At 37.4% G+C, this 16,303-nt stretch overlaps 2 protein-coding genes across 3 annotated transcripts in view; one reads left to right on the forward strand and one right to left on the reverse strand.

Annotated features, from left to right (window-relative positions):
* Window positions 1-11,584, reverse strand: part of myom2b (myomesin 2b) — a 29,110-nt gene extending 17,526 nt beyond the window's left edge. The window contains exons 1-10 of the mRNA XM_077519998.1: window positions 11,216-11,584; window positions 8,037-8,166; window positions 6,084-6,187; window positions 3,778-3,835; window positions 3,476-3,630; window positions 3,319-3,405; window positions 2,394-2,482; window positions 1,138-1,185; window positions 806-970; window positions 549-710 (exon numbers count right to left, since the gene is read on the reverse strand). Of these exons, the coding sequence (XP_077376124.1) occupies window positions 549-710; window positions 806-970; window positions 1,138-1,185; window positions 2,394-2,482; window positions 3,319-3,405; window positions 3,476-3,630; window positions 3,778-3,835; window positions 6,084-6,166 (847 nt within the window). The 5' untranslated portion in view covers window positions 6,167-6,187; window positions 8,037-8,166; window positions 11,216-11,584. The remainder of the gene's footprint in view (window positions 1-548; window positions 711-805; window positions 971-1,137; window positions 1,186-2,393; window positions 2,483-3,318; window positions 3,406-3,475; window positions 3,631-3,777; window positions 3,836-6,083; window positions 6,188-8,036; window positions 8,167-11,215) is intronic.
* On the forward strand, window positions 11,479-15,385 carry rnaset2 (ribonuclease T2). 2 transcript variants are annotated; one of them, XM_077520001.1, is made up of 10 exons: window positions 11,479-11,722; window positions 12,341-12,412; window positions 12,526-12,580; window positions 12,953-13,005; window positions 13,256-13,313; window positions 13,385-13,449; window positions 13,524-13,637; window positions 13,749-13,794; window positions 14,382-14,456; window positions 14,558-15,385. In XM_077520001.1, the coding sequence occupies exons 2-10, from the start codon at window positions 12,348-12,350 to the stop codon at window positions 14,705-14,707; spliced, it is 681 nt and encodes a 226-aa protein (XP_077376127.1). In that variant the 5' UTR covers window positions 11,479-11,722; window positions 12,341-12,347; the 3' UTR covers window positions 14,708-15,385. The 2 variants fall into 2 exon arrangements, with proteins under 2 accessions (XP_077376127.1, XP_077376126.1); XM_077520000.1 differs by having other exon boundaries at window positions 11,480-11,676.
* The last annotated feature ends 918 nt before the right edge of the window (window positions 15,386-16,303 follow it).

A 16,303-nucleotide genomic window follows, 5' to 3' on the forward strand; every position in this document is an offset into this window, starting at 1 on the left:
AAGTGGTGTTAAATGTCAGGGAACTGAAAGGGATACTTCACTTATTTAGCCCATTATAGCAATAAAAAGTTAATATTTTGGCTATAATTAATTTGATACTTAGATTTTTTTCTTTCACGTACAAATAGTACCTTTAAAAACACATTTTGCAACTAGCTGTCGACTGAAAATTACATCATAAGGGCTCAGGTAGCCAATCACAGCTCACCTGTTTTCTAGATTTGCTCATAAGCTGAGCTGTGATTGGTTACCCGAGCCCTTGTGATGCCATTTTCAGTCGACAGCAAGTTGCAAAATGTGTTCTGAAAGGTACTAATTGTGCATGAAAAATAATGAAAATATCAAGTATATTATAGGCAAAATATTAATGTTTGACTGCCAAAAATGGCTAAATAAGTAAAGTATCCGTTGAAGTTTTTCCAGCAACCAAGCATGCCTTTACGGGTCAGAAAAAGTTTGTTCCCAAACTGTTCTCACAAAGTTAGAAGCATCAATTTATCCTAATTGTCTATTATTGATAGAGAACTTCTGAGTAAGCCATTCCTCACCCGCAACAGAGACAAATGCACTATGTTGTGCAGTGCCTCCTTTTGTGACCATCCGCAGCGTGTACAAGCCCTCATCTTCTTTGTAGAGGTTAGGAATAGTCAAGGTACTGACTCCTCTGCCCGTTTGGATCTTCACCCACTTTGAATCAAATAAACGAGTGTCTGCAAACGGGACGCACAGAAAGAAATGCGATTTTGTACAGAAACAAAGACAAAGTGAAAGTGAGATTAAACAACATGGAACAGTAATCAATTACCATCTCTGTACCACTGTGCATCAGGTTGCAGGTTGGCCAGGTTGGGCTCAAGGTCCATGGTGGCAGTCAGAGTGGCTGAATCTCCTTCAGAAGCAAACACCGGGCCAAACTTATCCAGAAAGGTAATGTGGATTTTCGTGTAATGGATCTTTGGAATCATGGAAACTGAGAAAAACAGAGGGTAAAAAAAGGGGGAAAAAAAAAAAAAAAAGTAAAGTTCCAAGTTTGTCTGTCACAAACAGCATGAACATTCAATGATTATAAATGTCCCATATAAAAAAACATATCATCCACTGTCATAACTTCCTATATGAGCTAATTGTGACACGTACCACTGTAAGGCATCCATCCATATGGACAAAACTCTTCTTTCTTGTACCCTACAAGAGGACAAAACTGGTGTTTGCACAAATTGAAGTTGGAAAGGTAACGTTTGATTTTTCATGTTAACTCATTCACTCCCAGCCATTTTCACAGAAGCAATCCCCTTCAGTCTCGGCTGTTTTACTGGATTTTGACTAATTTTGCAAGGCCCACAGAATATTGTTTTATTGCTAGAAAAACATGGAACCTACCAAAAAAAGATCAAAGTCTCTTCTTTCATCAGGAAAAGAAAAAGTACATTTGTTTCCGTTTTGCAGCAATTAGCTTTACAATATAGCTAAGTTTCATCATTATTCACAAATCTATTTAGAATTGTGAGTAATTGAGCTTTTTTTCAACATGGTCCTGGTTGATATCTTATACTCTTCTGCCACCTGTTGGCCGTTTTTTGTAATTACTATCATTGCTTTAAGCAACCTCTTCAGGTCAGAGGCTGCATCAAAGCCTTCTGTATGCTCTAGCATAGAAAAACATAACAAAAAACACGTATAAATACGTCTTTGGGACACATAAAACATTTAAAATAGAACGTATTTATGCGTTTTTGGGAGCAAATGAGTTAAAGGCGAAGCCAACCTTGAACATTTCTTGACAATAATATATTATGTGACCTCACTAGTCTAAACATGACATTCTGATTAATATTGCATTTGTTGAATATGAGTTATGCAGCAAATCGAGCTGTTTTTATCCATCTCAGGGGGGCGGCCATTTTGCCACAGTTGCTCAAGTGTCAGGTAACCAATCGCAGCTCACTTTCAGAAAACAGGTGTGCTGTGATTGGCTCTTTCCTGAGCACTGAGCATCTGTGATGTCATCTTCAGTTGACAGCAAGTGGCAAAATGGCTGCCCTCTGATATTAAAAAAAAAAAAAAAAAACTGATGGATTTTGCTGCTTAACTCATAGTCCACTAACGCAATATTAATTTAACCAGAATACCGTATTTAGACTAGAAGGGCTGCATAGAACATACTATTGTCAATACATTTTTGGAGGGTTGACTTCCCATTTAATACACTTACTACCATATTTGGTGAACACAAATAAAAAGAAATAAGAATGTAAAAAACACAAACAAAAGACTATTGTAAATACTTCAATTAGCAATGAATTTAAATTGTCAGAGTGCGTGAGTGAGTCGGAACTTGACAAAATGCAATATGGGAGTGATAAAAATCAGGCAAGCCAAAATGGTGGACTTACTCTTCACAACAATGAAAGCCTGACTTGTTGCTTGTCCATGGATGTTACCAGCCACAACTGTGTACATGGCTGTATCATCAATTGAACATCTGCAAAATAAATAAATAAATAAATAAGCAAACAAACACAAGAACCACGTGGCTTCTATATTTTGGTGACTAAATATTGCACTAAACATGAACTTGAAATTGAGACATTTTGGGACTCTGCATGTCCCCATGATGACAATGCTTCTGGGCATTTTTCTATATTTGTATTTTAGTCAACCTGACAAAATGCACTTCTTACTATATAGTTCAGGAAGCTGGATATTTTCCTACAAGGGGTGTTTGTAATAGAGAGAAGGATCCGAAGGTGATTGGATCAGAGGAGAGCGAGACGACCGAAGGAATCTGAAGATATCATGTAACACTAAGGTCAGCACCTTGAACAGCTGAGCTTCCCAAGAGGGGAGGGAGCAAATACGTTATCCCCCCCCCCCTCGACCAAACTATGTGCCATGATGCTCCCAACACTCACCATTACGGAACTGCCTGGTTCCAGTAATTAGAAGAAAGCTTTCAGGAGTTCATATGATTTCTATACTAAATCCAGAAAACTGCTATCAGTTTATCAAATCAAGTGATGACATCATCCTTATTTAACTATTTTACTGCCACAGGTTATCAACAAAAAAAAAATTGATATGACAAAGGCTTTGATCATTCACGAAAAGAGATACAATGCTTCCATCTGCTGGCCATAGTTAGAGTGTTTTTGATTCCACAACCCATTGACCGGGCAGCGCTGCACTTAGACGTTGCACTGAGAAAAAAAACCCAAAAACTAAAAAACGTAGTTGACGTCATTTAACGTTTATGGCTGCATACGTCGTGATTTCACTGATCGTTATTAAACGTTTTTGGCGGTCAAAGAGTTAATGTACCTTGGAATCTCCAAAGAGTGGACTCCTCCTTTTGATTCGACGAGATACTTTCCAGAGGACATGTCCAGGATCATACCATCTCTATACCTATGTCAAAAGAATAGTAGACCTGAGACGATGTCACATGATCATGGTTTGGTTTCTTTTTTTAACTCACCATTTCACAATAGGCAGAGGATAGCCTTCCACAGTACAAAAAATTTGGATCGGAGTGTGTTCAAAGACGGTGTGAGACCTGAGTCTGACCAGGAAGGACGGGCCCCTGATTGTCGGCTCCTCTCGCACGTACTTACGTGGCATCTTTGTATTCAACTACATAGAAAATCAAGCATGCACATAAATACTGAACACAACACTGTAGATGCTTTTTTTTTGCTACACAGTTCCCTTTGTGGTCGATGAACAGTTTTGAAATCAGTTTAAAAAAAAAAAAAAAACAAGAAGTGTCAAAATTCTTACCACTTCCTGGATGTGGGCTCGTGTTTGATATTCATATCTGTCCACCATCTCCTCGGAGCTAAACGACAGACATAAAGTTAAATCACTTCACAATAGATGTACCATTTGCAATGATAGATGGGTGCTTTAGTTGATAATTCGAAAATATTGGACCTAGACAAATAGCCAACTAAATATGTATTTTATAAGTTAACATTGCCTTGGTAGACCCTTCATATTAAAGTTCTTGCAAAACGCCAAAAAGAAAAAGGTCAATCATATCCTCTGGAATCATTTTAGTACATTAAAAGAAATACGATTGGATCTGCACCTTTAAACAGATTAGCAGACAAAAAAAAAATCACACAACACCGCTTTCATAGTGTTGTGGAAATCGTTGATTTGTTTTTGCCTATTCAAAAGATCAAAAACGTAACCACTTTGGTATACTTATTTTAATCATTTAACCCATGCTCTGCTATATTTGTGTTGCACTCCATAGAGAATCACAAAATGGAGGCATGCAAGGACGAGATTACAGAGGAAAGGGGGGAGCAAATAATGCAGCATTTCTTGAGCTGGGAGGCACAGAGTGACAGCACCTTGCCTACTAGCATCTCCCCAAAAACAGTTGCCTATTTTTTTTTTCTTTGTCCGTAGTGGGATTATCATGCTAATGATACTAATATAATATCGGATTTTACAGTGGAGTAGGCTGTGATTGGCTGGCAACCAGTCCAGGGTGTACCCCGCCTACTGCCCAAAGCCAGCTGAGATAGGCTCCAGCACCCCCCCGGTCAAGAAAATGGATGGATGGATGGATGGATGGATGGATGGATGGATGGATGGATGGATGGATGGATTACAGTGGAGTAGGTTTTTACAAATGTTTAAGATGTGTGACCCCAAATAGGACTCCACCTTACAAAAAAAAAGAAGGAAAAATCTCCCTTTGTTAGCAATATAGCCATAGTAGCTTACCACAAAAACCTCTCAACAAGTGAAGAAAAAAAAACAAAAAAAACTTCACATGTGACATATGCGAAGTGAATGCAACTCTCCTGAATACGTGCTTGCTTTAAAAATATGAATTAAAAAAATAATAACGATACACAGATAAACCCCAGAGAGTGTTTTCAACAGCACTAAAAGCGTGAAGCCGTGTTTTTGTCATGCAAGGTGTTGTCTAGACTGTTTTTATGCCCTTCAGCGAAACTCTTTCCAATGCTGCTTCTCAAATGTAGAAGAGAGAATCCGAGCAACATATTCAAACATGGGAATCTGAAAACTCAAAATCAGAGTTTTAGTGAATGGTAGATTGGTAATACCGGTATGTCTTTTAGGGGTGGGGGAGCATGGTCGAAGAAGAGACCCATTCAATTTAGATTCCGTTAAAGGTGCAGATCCATCTTTTTTTAAATAAATAGATAAAGCAGGATGGAATATAATACCCAGTGGAGGTATCAAAGATATTTGCTGTTGGTCTTGTTCGGCAATGAAAGTAGCTTTATGAATCGTTCAAGCCTACGTAAAGCTAACAGCAAAAGAACTGAATGTTTGACACCCAAAGGTGATGTCATCAAGTTATAGTTCTATTTTCCCCATGAATCATTAAGGACACATAACACATATCATATTCATGTTAGTATGAATTCGATGCAACACGTTAAAAAGTGAAAAGTAGCTCTATGTGAGCAGCTACCATCGCGCAAAAAGAAAATGTCAGTTTTCAAGCAAGCAAGAGTTTTCTAAAAACAGACAAGAAAAGCAGCAGGGATTGAAGCCTTTTTAAAGAAAGGTAATAGTGAAGGGAATCACAGCAAATAACAAACACAAGACGCTAAGCAGAGATTCAAGGCTCAATGAATTAATGTGGCAGAAAATGTCACTTCTTTCTGTGAAAAGACGTAGCTGAGTTTGGGCAGCCATGAGTTAGCATGCGGGAATCAAACAGCTCAAAGCAGCACTTGATCTCCCTTTTCTTCTTAATGCAGGCTGTCAGAATGGACACAAGCGTTTCCTCCAAAGCGCTAGCTTTTCGGCTAGTGTTTAGACTGCTGTCCAAACAGGAGGTGGGATCCAGAGAGGACTTGTGTTACTTGTCACACGCAATCACAGCCAATTTTGAACTATTAAATATAATGTTGGCGTAACCATGTAGTAACCAATTTAGGAACTACGAGTATTGCAGTACGGCTACATTTTCAAGCAACGCTTAACAACGTTTAAAGCACGACTATTAGTAAGAACACTATCAAGCGTCATTAGCATCATGAACAAATGTGCTTGTGTTGGGATTAGCATTAGCATAGCGCCTTATGCTGTACCTGCTGTATTCTTTAAGCACATATTGGCTTTGTTTGTGGTGGTAATCGTAGTTGTAACTCCCTTGCTTGATCAGCCCCCACATGGTGACACCGCGGATACTGACCTGTAGGATCAACAACACACACATAACGCTGTACTGTATAAAACATGTAACTCATTGCCTGAAATAATACACAGCACCGTGGTAACAACACACACAGATAAGCACAGGTGATTGCGTAAGAGGCTTTGGACATTTTTGAGACGTTTATAGGTGACAAATGTTGACTAAAAATATGGCTGAGAAGTATGAGTTGGCAAAAAATGCACTATATACACATAAAGGCCACATTAGGTTTGGTCAACTGGTGTACAACTGTAGAACATCACTCTGAGAATCAATACTAATACCTTACTTATCCTTTAATGTCGCGAACAAAATACTGGAGTGTCCTCTCCAGTGTAACTTACTGGTTATTATTAGATTGTGCAAGTGTACCTCAAGAAATGTCAAGTATTGTGTTAGCGCCATCTACAAAATGGAACTTGGACACATGGCCAGACACATTCACACAGATGGAAACATGACGTCGTCATTCATTGGCTGCCTTACAATGACAAGATGACACCGTGAAGATTTAAGGAGACACATGTTCACACAAATAAACAAAGTTTTCTAAAGAGGGAGCAGACGGGGAGATATTCAGCATACTGTTTACACAAAATTAGTGATGAGCAAATGAAGCTTCATGAAGCACTTGTGAATTTTTTTTTTTTACTCCTCTAGATGGCACAAATGCAGTGGAAATGTAATCAACTTCCATTACACTTGTCTTTTTCTTTAAACCTAGAGAAGTCCAAAAATACCGCAATTGCTTCATGAAGCTTCATGAAGTTTCATTTTGCCATTACGCTGCAAAATACAGTCCGCCATCGCGCTATTACACTCACTTATCATTTATGGACTTTAAATGTTAACATTTTTATAATAATAAACAAAAAAATAATAATTTTTTTTATCACTGACGGTTATGCATAATCTGCAAGTATTTCACATGTGTATCTTGCATCATACAGACACAGTGACAATGCATTTGGTTTATGTAAGACAGATATTACGCTGAAACTTGAACTGATTCTGCCTCTCCAACCTTTTCAACCTTTTCATGCATCTATTCCACATGTTTAACTAACCCAAACCTGTCAATCAAGTATGCAGGTCAAACAGAAAAATATCATAACCCTTGAGCTAAAAACAATTCCGAGATTTACTGTCCTCTGAAAATTAACAATGATTTCAATACACTTGACAACTTAATTGTTTTTTTTATGCCACATTTATTCACTTACACAACCAACAATAACGTGAAAAGTAATGTTACTGTAGGTGCATTCTAGTTTAAGTAAACTGAAAGGTAAGCTGCCCATGTCAGTGCGTCACCTCTGACCAACGGTGCAAAAGTACAACTGTCCAATGGCACCTGAGCCTCTCACCCTGTAACAGTAAACCTCGGCAATGCTCAGCTAAAAACTGTACAAACACGTGACATTCCCACACTGGATAAAACAACATGCGTGCGATGTTTAAGACGCTTTAACGAAGCCCCATTAGGCTCAAATGGTCTTACATTATCTTTGAAAGCCGAACCAACCATTTTATCAACAATAGCGAAAGGCCCGAATGACCCCAACATGTTGTTATGGTGAACATGCAAAAAGCTGTCCACATCATCATATAGATCTTGTTTTATTGGACAGCAAACACTGATGTAGGCATACTTTGACACCTCATCTTAGATATACCACTTTTATTCTGTAATGATACCTCTACATACAATTGTACAACATCTTGTGCTCTCATGTAGTCCCAGCCCTGTTCTCATTCAATTTGGAAGACAAGTATATTAAAATTCCAAACACGAAAAGGACACAAAAAAAAAAGGATTATAATATTTTGACAAAACTTTGCTCACCCCTTGAGATTTCCTTTGCAGCGACTTCGGTTGTCAGCCTAAATCCACGGGGGAGCCGAAAACCCAGTGCCGGGGGGCCAAGTAAACCTCCAGCGTCTCCAACGGACCCCCACCTGCCTCTCCCTGAGGCCTTAAAAGGAGAGAGAGGTGCCTATATATAACCAGGATCCTTCAAGACTCAGAGCTACTATAACCAGTCGTCGTCTATTTGATTATCACAGTTTGTTAACATTTGTGGCATGCCGAGTTGAAATGGCAGATGAAAGCTGGTTGGCACAACGTGGAGACTCGGAGAAACGTTTTAGAGCCTATTCAGTGCAATTGTATATATTTTTTTTTCTTTTCTAAGAACAGGCTCCAAACTACATTTTGGATTGAATTTGCTTCATGACACAAAAATGCTATGAATCGATACTCATGTCCACTTCAACCTCTGAAAATATCAAAGCAACAGTATTTTGGATTTTATGGGCATTAAGCCTCGTTATCAAAATGCAGTTGTGCTCATAAGTTTAAGGTATGTAAACTTATGAGCACAACTGCAAATCTTATACTAGACTAAGTGCAAATTGCGTGGGAATGCTGAAAGCTGAATGCTAAGATTCGAATGCATGTGGAATGCTTATGAAGTAAATTGACAGATAAATTATGAAATTATGACCTCCTGGTTATTGGACAATGCACTCTACCAACTGTGCCACCAACCTGTATCTGACACCTGGTAATGATGCTAAGTTATATGTATAGAAGTGGGCGTGGAAAGTGATACTTAGTAAAAGTTCAATGTCTGTCCCATTGAAAATGAATGGGGGAAAAGTTGATATTAAATGTTAAATTGTGCAAATACTGTAAAAGTAATGTGGAATCAGACAATATATACCCCGGGAGGCGTGAATTTTTTAAGCTAGTTGAAATTTGAACAATGTTAATTGGAAGGCAAAAAAGTGTGGAGAATAAAAATCACAATAACATATGTGGGAATGCTTCAGCATATAACTAATTTTGAAGTTAGAAGCCAGTAAATAATTGATTGTTCAACTTAGACATCAAATATTTGCAAAATGTATTTCAATTTATCAACAGGTTTATACCTCGGTTTTAATGACAATTTGCTGTTGACCACTTGGCCAGGTCACCCTTGTAAAAGAGATCTTGATCTCAATGGGTTTTTATTTGGTTAAATAAAGGTTGATGATTTTTTTTTTTAATGTATTTTAAAGAACAGATTGGTAACAAAAACGGTTGCAATATATCATATCTCAGTGTTGTAAAAAGTGAAGGCAATTTACAAGAAACATTAAGTCCATTTACATTCGTGGGCCACATAAAATCATGTCACAGTCCAGATCTGGACCCCGGGCCTTGAGTTTGACACCTGCTCTTGAACAAAATCAACAAAAAAGGGCAGTTTTCGGTCCTTGTAGTTTTGTTTTGTTTGTTTTTTTCCCTGTCAGGAGCACACACAAAAAATGGATAATCAACAAAATGCTAAAGATTTTTTTCTTATATGTCATTCTAATATTTCATTCATTTCATATTATTAATTAAATGCATCATTACCATAACTTCAAAAGATCCTCACCAGTCTTGAGCGACAAGCAGGCAGACGTTCATGTTGCAGAGATGCCCTTACTTTTTTTTCATGCAAAATCACGACTTTACACTCTATTAATATTTTGACTTCATTAATTTTTTTCTGTTAAATTTGGCCATATTGCTTATTGCTCCTGGAATTCTGAAACATCATATTCTGACGTGGCACTATAACTGTTGCATACTTGCTATTTCTAAACAATTTGGTAAACCAAGAAAAAAAAATAAACACAACAGAATCGATAACAATATGAGACCAGTTGTCTTTGCGGCTTCCCATGACCTGGCTGACTGAGAATATACTCAGACATAATGTGACAGTGATTTAAAAATGACTTGGGCAATTATGCAATTAGTAATTTAGTGTCGGCTTGGCTTTTTCTAATCAGTTTTTAAGAAGTACTGATATGTCTTAGACACTGTGTTGCATGCTGAACGTTTGCCAGTGCTTATTTATAAAACAAGCTACAGTTTCAGCTTGGCTTGGCCTATATACTGTATTCCTGACATGTTCTTCACATGAGACTAAAATCACTCATCACTCATTCCCAATGTTCCAGAATTTCTTTTTCCTGGCGATAAGGATAAAACATGGAGGTGGAAAGTTAACCGCATGCTGCAAATAGTTGTCATCTGAAGTGAGTCAAAGAGCCCCCTGTTGGCCAGAGGCTCAAACTGTGACAACAAAGCCCAGTTCTATTTTTAGCACATTATTTTGCTGGCAGAGTGTGACAAGTTGGTAAGTCAAAGCTCTGTGGTAGCTAAGTGGTGGTAATTTTCTGCCAGTCCCTCGTGTCATATTGTAGCTCAGTGAATGATTCTCGCCTTCTGCTCTCCTGACAAGCTTAATTTTGCGCATTAGATCATAATGACTCATTAATTTAATAAGAGCCCCATGGCAATTCATACATTTAATCAAGCCTGTCTGATGAACATGGATTTGTCAAAGCAGTCATTGTAGCCTATAAACGCGAGCCATAAAATATATTCAGTTTACTGTTAGTTAAACTGTTGTTTATTATGCTGTACATTTAATAACAAGGTCGTTCTACTTTGGCAGTGACCTGTATCAAGCTTAGATAAGAATGTTTCTAAATATTTACATTTTTGTTGGTGGCTCGCATGTCTGTGTGGTGTCTGTCCTGTGTGGTGTTTGCATGTAATCCTCATGCATGCGTGCATTTGTGGGTACCCACATTCCAAAAAAAACATGCATATTAGGTTAACTGAAGTCCCTAAATTATCCAAATGCGGTTGTTTTTCTACTGTGTACATCACATCTTCTCTTAGCCCGAATGAGGACAAGCAGGATACACTACCTTACTCCTAATCACTCTGCAAAGGCACATTCATGTATTAAGTAAATGATCATAAAGTTACTAACTTACGACAAATTATGTATCTTTCCTCATCTAAGACAACACCAAATGGTGACAGACAGACCAATTCAATCGTCTTCCACTAGATGGCAGACACCGTTAACCTGTGTAACAGTTGCCCATCTGTACTGTATTTGGAGTTAGGAAAGTATGCTGACATCATATATATTAATATAGAATAAAACAAAAAATGTTAATTTTACTCACCTATAAATGGCAAACTATTAGAATTTGAAAATGTTCATATATTGGTCTCTTTTGTGTACAGTAGGGTCAACATTCGCTATTACAGTGCAAGACTGCCAAAAAATATATAACCATAAATTGTATACATACAAAACGCATTCGTATTTTTTTTTTTGTAAATGCATTTTCTATACAGCTCTTATTTTAGACGTAACCCCCATATAAGTTTAACTATTATTAACAACGTCTTGTCATTCGTCTGTGTGCATTCAAAGGCAGTGAGACGCAGAAGTTTATCACGTGACCGAGCATGTGGTCGACGGCACTCGTGATTGGCTGAACCGGCAGGAAATAGGCGGAAGTACATGCAGGACGTAAACAACCACAAACGGTGTCAACATTTCACAGAGTCGTTCACGTCACGAGCATGAGCTGACAAAAGTCGGCAGCCTTCACGAAGCAATTTTGCAACATAGGACGAAGTAAGTTGCTTTTACTTGGACTAACGCTTGTTCAACGCGAAACGCGGTGAGTTCCAATGGGGTTTGAATTTCATGTGTAGTTCTCAGTTTCGTTGATCTTTGAACCTTTGCCGCACTTATATGCCAAGTACTAAATTAATATTTAAAGGCAACGGAATCTCCGTCGAGTGTGAGCGTATCATTTTATTTTATTCATCAACATTTTAGTTCACCATTTCAACCATTTTTTTTATATATATACTCATATTTTCTTAATTAAAAGCGTCACTCTCGGATTCTCCTAATCTTCTCTGCTTCATTGTGATAAAGTCCAATACATTTTTATTTACAACACATCATCAAGTTTCTTTTGCTTACCCTCCTCTTGAATCCGGTCTTCATATGTGCAGTAAAAAAAAAAAAAAAAAAAAAGATGAAATAGTCCTTTGCATGAGAAAGGAAGGGGGCGCACTTGAAACGTCATGATCGATAAGCATTTTAATGTGTTTTCAAGCACATTAATTAAGAATAAAACAATAATTGGTTAATCGAAGAAAAAGTTATTAATTCGTTTTAATTGCTGTGTTTAATGATAAATCCACCTAAATTCTAATTGTATTTATTTATTCTGTGATTGGTGTTGATGTAATAAAAGCATTCATTCACAGTCTTTCTTGTTTTGTAGATTCAATATGAGTCTCAGTTGTCATCTTCTGTTCTGTCTGGCAGCAGTCTCTGCCTTTGCTATGTCGCCTCCGTAAGTGCAGGAAACCCCAGTCATTCACCATATTCTTGAGGACTGTTAATATTTAATTATTTGATTGAGGATTATATCTGGGGTGTACATGTTGTTTTTTCCTTTTTTTCCAGACACATGTGGACCAAACTCATCCTCACCCACCACTGGCCCAACACTTTCTGTACCGTGAGTTAGTAGAAAATATGTTTACTAACATCACTCTTTAGATGCAGAGCCATTAATTATTTAACCTCCTTAATCTCTGCTGTGCAAATGGTAAATTTTGCCTAATTCGGCTTCGTTTTGCCACTGACTCATCATTTAAACTCGTGAGGTCATGTGACGTTCAGATCATGAGGCTGCGTGCTTTTGATTGTGACAACATGCAGTCCAGAGTGGCACAGCATTTTAACTCTTACGTACGCGTTTGCTTCCGTTAATGCAGCATTGCAATACAGATGGTGCTGACGTGTACTGTTTTTATTTCCCTCGTGATTTGGAATGTATCTTTAATTGTGAGCCTTAATGTAGAAATCAGATGTTTGTGATACATTTCAGATGGAGTTCTGTCATCATCCGAATATTAGCTACTGGACACTACATGGACTCTGGTAGGTGCTTGCGTGTGATACTTGAAAACAGAAGGGCATTCTGTTCAAGAGAGAATGGAAACTCATGGGTGGAGCTTTTATCTATTTAGTTCTCAAATCTTAAAATGATAAAGCAGTCATAAGGTTGTTGTTTTTTTAGATCCCTGTATTTAAATGTATTGCTTCACTTTAACAATAAAGAAATAATGGGATCTAATATACATCACGTTTTTGTTTTTTGTTTTTGTTTTTATATTCTGTCATTTTGCAGGCCTGATAAAGGAATCACTTGTAATGCGTCATGGCATTTCAACTCATCTGAAATAGAGGTATTTTGTTGTCCTTTCTAAGTGTTAAAAAATAAAATAAATAACAATAATCTCATTTATTTTATTTACAGGACTTGCTCCCAGACATGGAGAAGTATTGGCCTGACTTGCTGAAACCCGCATCATCATCATTTTGGTAAGGGGATACGTTTTGTGCGAGGAGACCGTCCGTCACCTGATTTCCCAAAACTCTCAACTCTATTGCAACAGGAAGTACGAATGGTACAAACACGGTACATGTGCTGCCAAAGCGACCTCGCTAAACAGTCAACATAAGTACTTCAGTAAGGCACTGGAACTGTACCATAAAGTGGACTTGGATAGGTAATGAAAACTCACACGACACTTGAACAAGTTTAAAGTTCAACATTTACAGCTTGACAACTTACGCCGTATATTATTTTTTTTTCTCAAACTTTATCCATGTTATTGTAGCATCCTGAGGAGATTTGACATCATCCCATCTGAAAAATATTACAAAGTAAGTATTTGTGTTCACAGTATAGGAAAGTGTAGACTATTAATTCCCTGCCATTCTGCTGAAAAATATCCAGTGTTACATACTTAAACAGTTTTATTTATTACAAGTAGCATACCTTTTATTCATCTATCATTCTACTGACATATGGTGACAGCAGAACAATTAAATGCTCTTCCACTAGATGGCAGAAGCTTCAATGCACCTGTGTGGCTGCTTGTTGTCATTCATGCAAAAGAAATAACTAAACAGACGCACAAATATAAGTATGTAAATGTGTGCCTAAATTGAGACTAGATAATCCTTATTTTAGTGTATATACTTTTATTTTGTTTTTCCCGGTGATGTAGCGTGAGATTTTTTTTATTTTTTTTTATAAATATAAAGTATGTGCCTTAGATGACTAAAGTTTGGGATAAACAAGCATTTGTATTCTTATCTTCAATGATATGATGATTAACTCATTCAGTGCCATTGACGGCTATACACGTCAAAGATCCATTTTTACTGGGCTGGCAGTGAATGAGTTAAGAGTGGTGTAACCAGAAGATCAAATCTTGCATTGTTCCCCTTTTGTCTTTTTTTTGTAGTTTTCACAAATCGAAGACGTCGTAGAAAACTTCTATGGCGTCAAACCTAAGATACAATGTGTCCATCCATCTAAGGTACGAGCGTCGAATAGCAACGATTGAATGCTGGAATCACCACAAATTGAATTCAAGAGTTGAGCTCCAGAGTTGAACTCGATACGTGATGTGCTTTCCAGAATACTGATGCGCAGCTTTTGGGTCAGATGGAGATTTGTTTCAGCCCCGACTTCTCCCTCTTGGATTGTGAGAAAGAGATGATTTCCACCGGAGGCTCCGCGTTCAGCGTCTGCGACCCGGACGTGCCGGTTTACTATCCACCTCTTTGAAATACTAACACAACAGATACACTAGAGTCAGTGTTTACAAATGTACACATTCTCTGCATTTGCTTTGTTTTTTTGAAATCAATAAATGTTCTGTAACTTTAACAAGTAGCAATGCAAAGGCTGAGACAAGCAGGCTTGCTCCAATGTAATATTGTACTGTACTTTAATAGTTGTAGTGCCTGACAAAACGTTTAACTTTTTTTTTGTCAGCTCGCTACGGTTACTGAACTTGATCAATTATCGAAATGTTTTCAAATAGTGTAATAGAGTAATTGTTTTTATGTTTACCCGTTTCATTTAACACAAATCGCACGTTTCATCTTGATTTACCTCATTTCACCATGTCGAAAATGGCTAATGTCTTAAATGAGTGCTAGTTTGCTGACTTAATTGAGAGCAGCAAAAATAAATGATCATATGTTGTTTAGAGTAACACACAAGACCGATTTTGGGCAGTTCAAGCTTATGTATGACATTATTATGCCACTGTTATTGAATTGTGATCCAACTTTGAGGGAGCAGAATCCATAGGAATTTTGTTATGGTTGTTAATTGTTATTGTAATGTCATAGCTTGTGTTTATGGTGCTGTTTTTTTTTTTTATGGTAAAGTCATAGGGTGAGGTAATAATAGGAATTTATCCATTGTTCAATGTCAATTAAAAAATATTTGAATCATTGTGTATGTTTTTTTAATGTATTTATTTTTATTTTTTTTGTCATCTGTAACTTTAAAAATGAATCACTCGCAGCCATTTTCACAGAAGCAATCCCGTTTGCTGTTTTCTGGATTTTGACTGATTTTGCAAGGCCCAAAGAATCTTGTGTTCTATTGCTATAAAACATTGGAACATATCAAAAGAAAGATTAAAGTCTCTTCTTTCATCAGGGGGAAAAAAAAGTATATTTCTATCTGTTTCCGTTTTGCAACAATTAGCATTAGAAGAGAGCGAAGTTTCATCCAGTAGGCCAGTAGGTGGTGCTCTGCTGCCACCTACTGGCCGTTTGTGTAATAACTACCATTTCTGCAACCGTTCTTTGCCGTTGAGAGGCTGCATCAAAGTCTTCTGTATGTTCTAGCATTAAAAAAAAAAAAAAAAAGCATAAATACGTCTTTGGGACTAAAACATAAAAAATATATATATATTTACACGTTATTGGGAGCAAATAAGTTAATTTCCATGAACCTTTTCTAGCCACTTTATTATGTGCCGCTGCACAAGAGCGTTATGAAAAATCTCATTACCAAGAAAACAATGCTCACTTTTCTTTGGAAATGTCCAAGAGATATTCATTTCACAATGTGCTTCTTGTTTTAATTTGCAGTCACATTACCCTGTGATTATGACTGATTTGAATAGCAAACTTGATGATGCCACTCTTGTTTTGGATCTCATTAGTTTGTTGTGCAGTATTGTGCCGATCATGTCTTATTGCATGTATCTTCTCCGTCTCTATGGATATTAATATTGTGATCGCCTTATAGAGTTTTAATCCTCTCCACCCATAATCCTGAATCTCCTCCATACGACACAGCGGGCTGCATTTGATGATGTTGATTAGCTGCTATTTTACAACCCGTGACCCTCTGGCCCAA

This window comes from Festucalex cinctus, chromosome 4 (assembly GCF_051991245.1).
Source record: "Festucalex cinctus isolate MCC-2025b chromosome 4, RoL_Fcin_1.0, whole genome shotgun sequence".
Taxonomy (NCBI): Eukaryota; Metazoa; Chordata; class Actinopteri; order Syngnathiformes; family Syngnathidae; genus Festucalex; species Festucalex cinctus.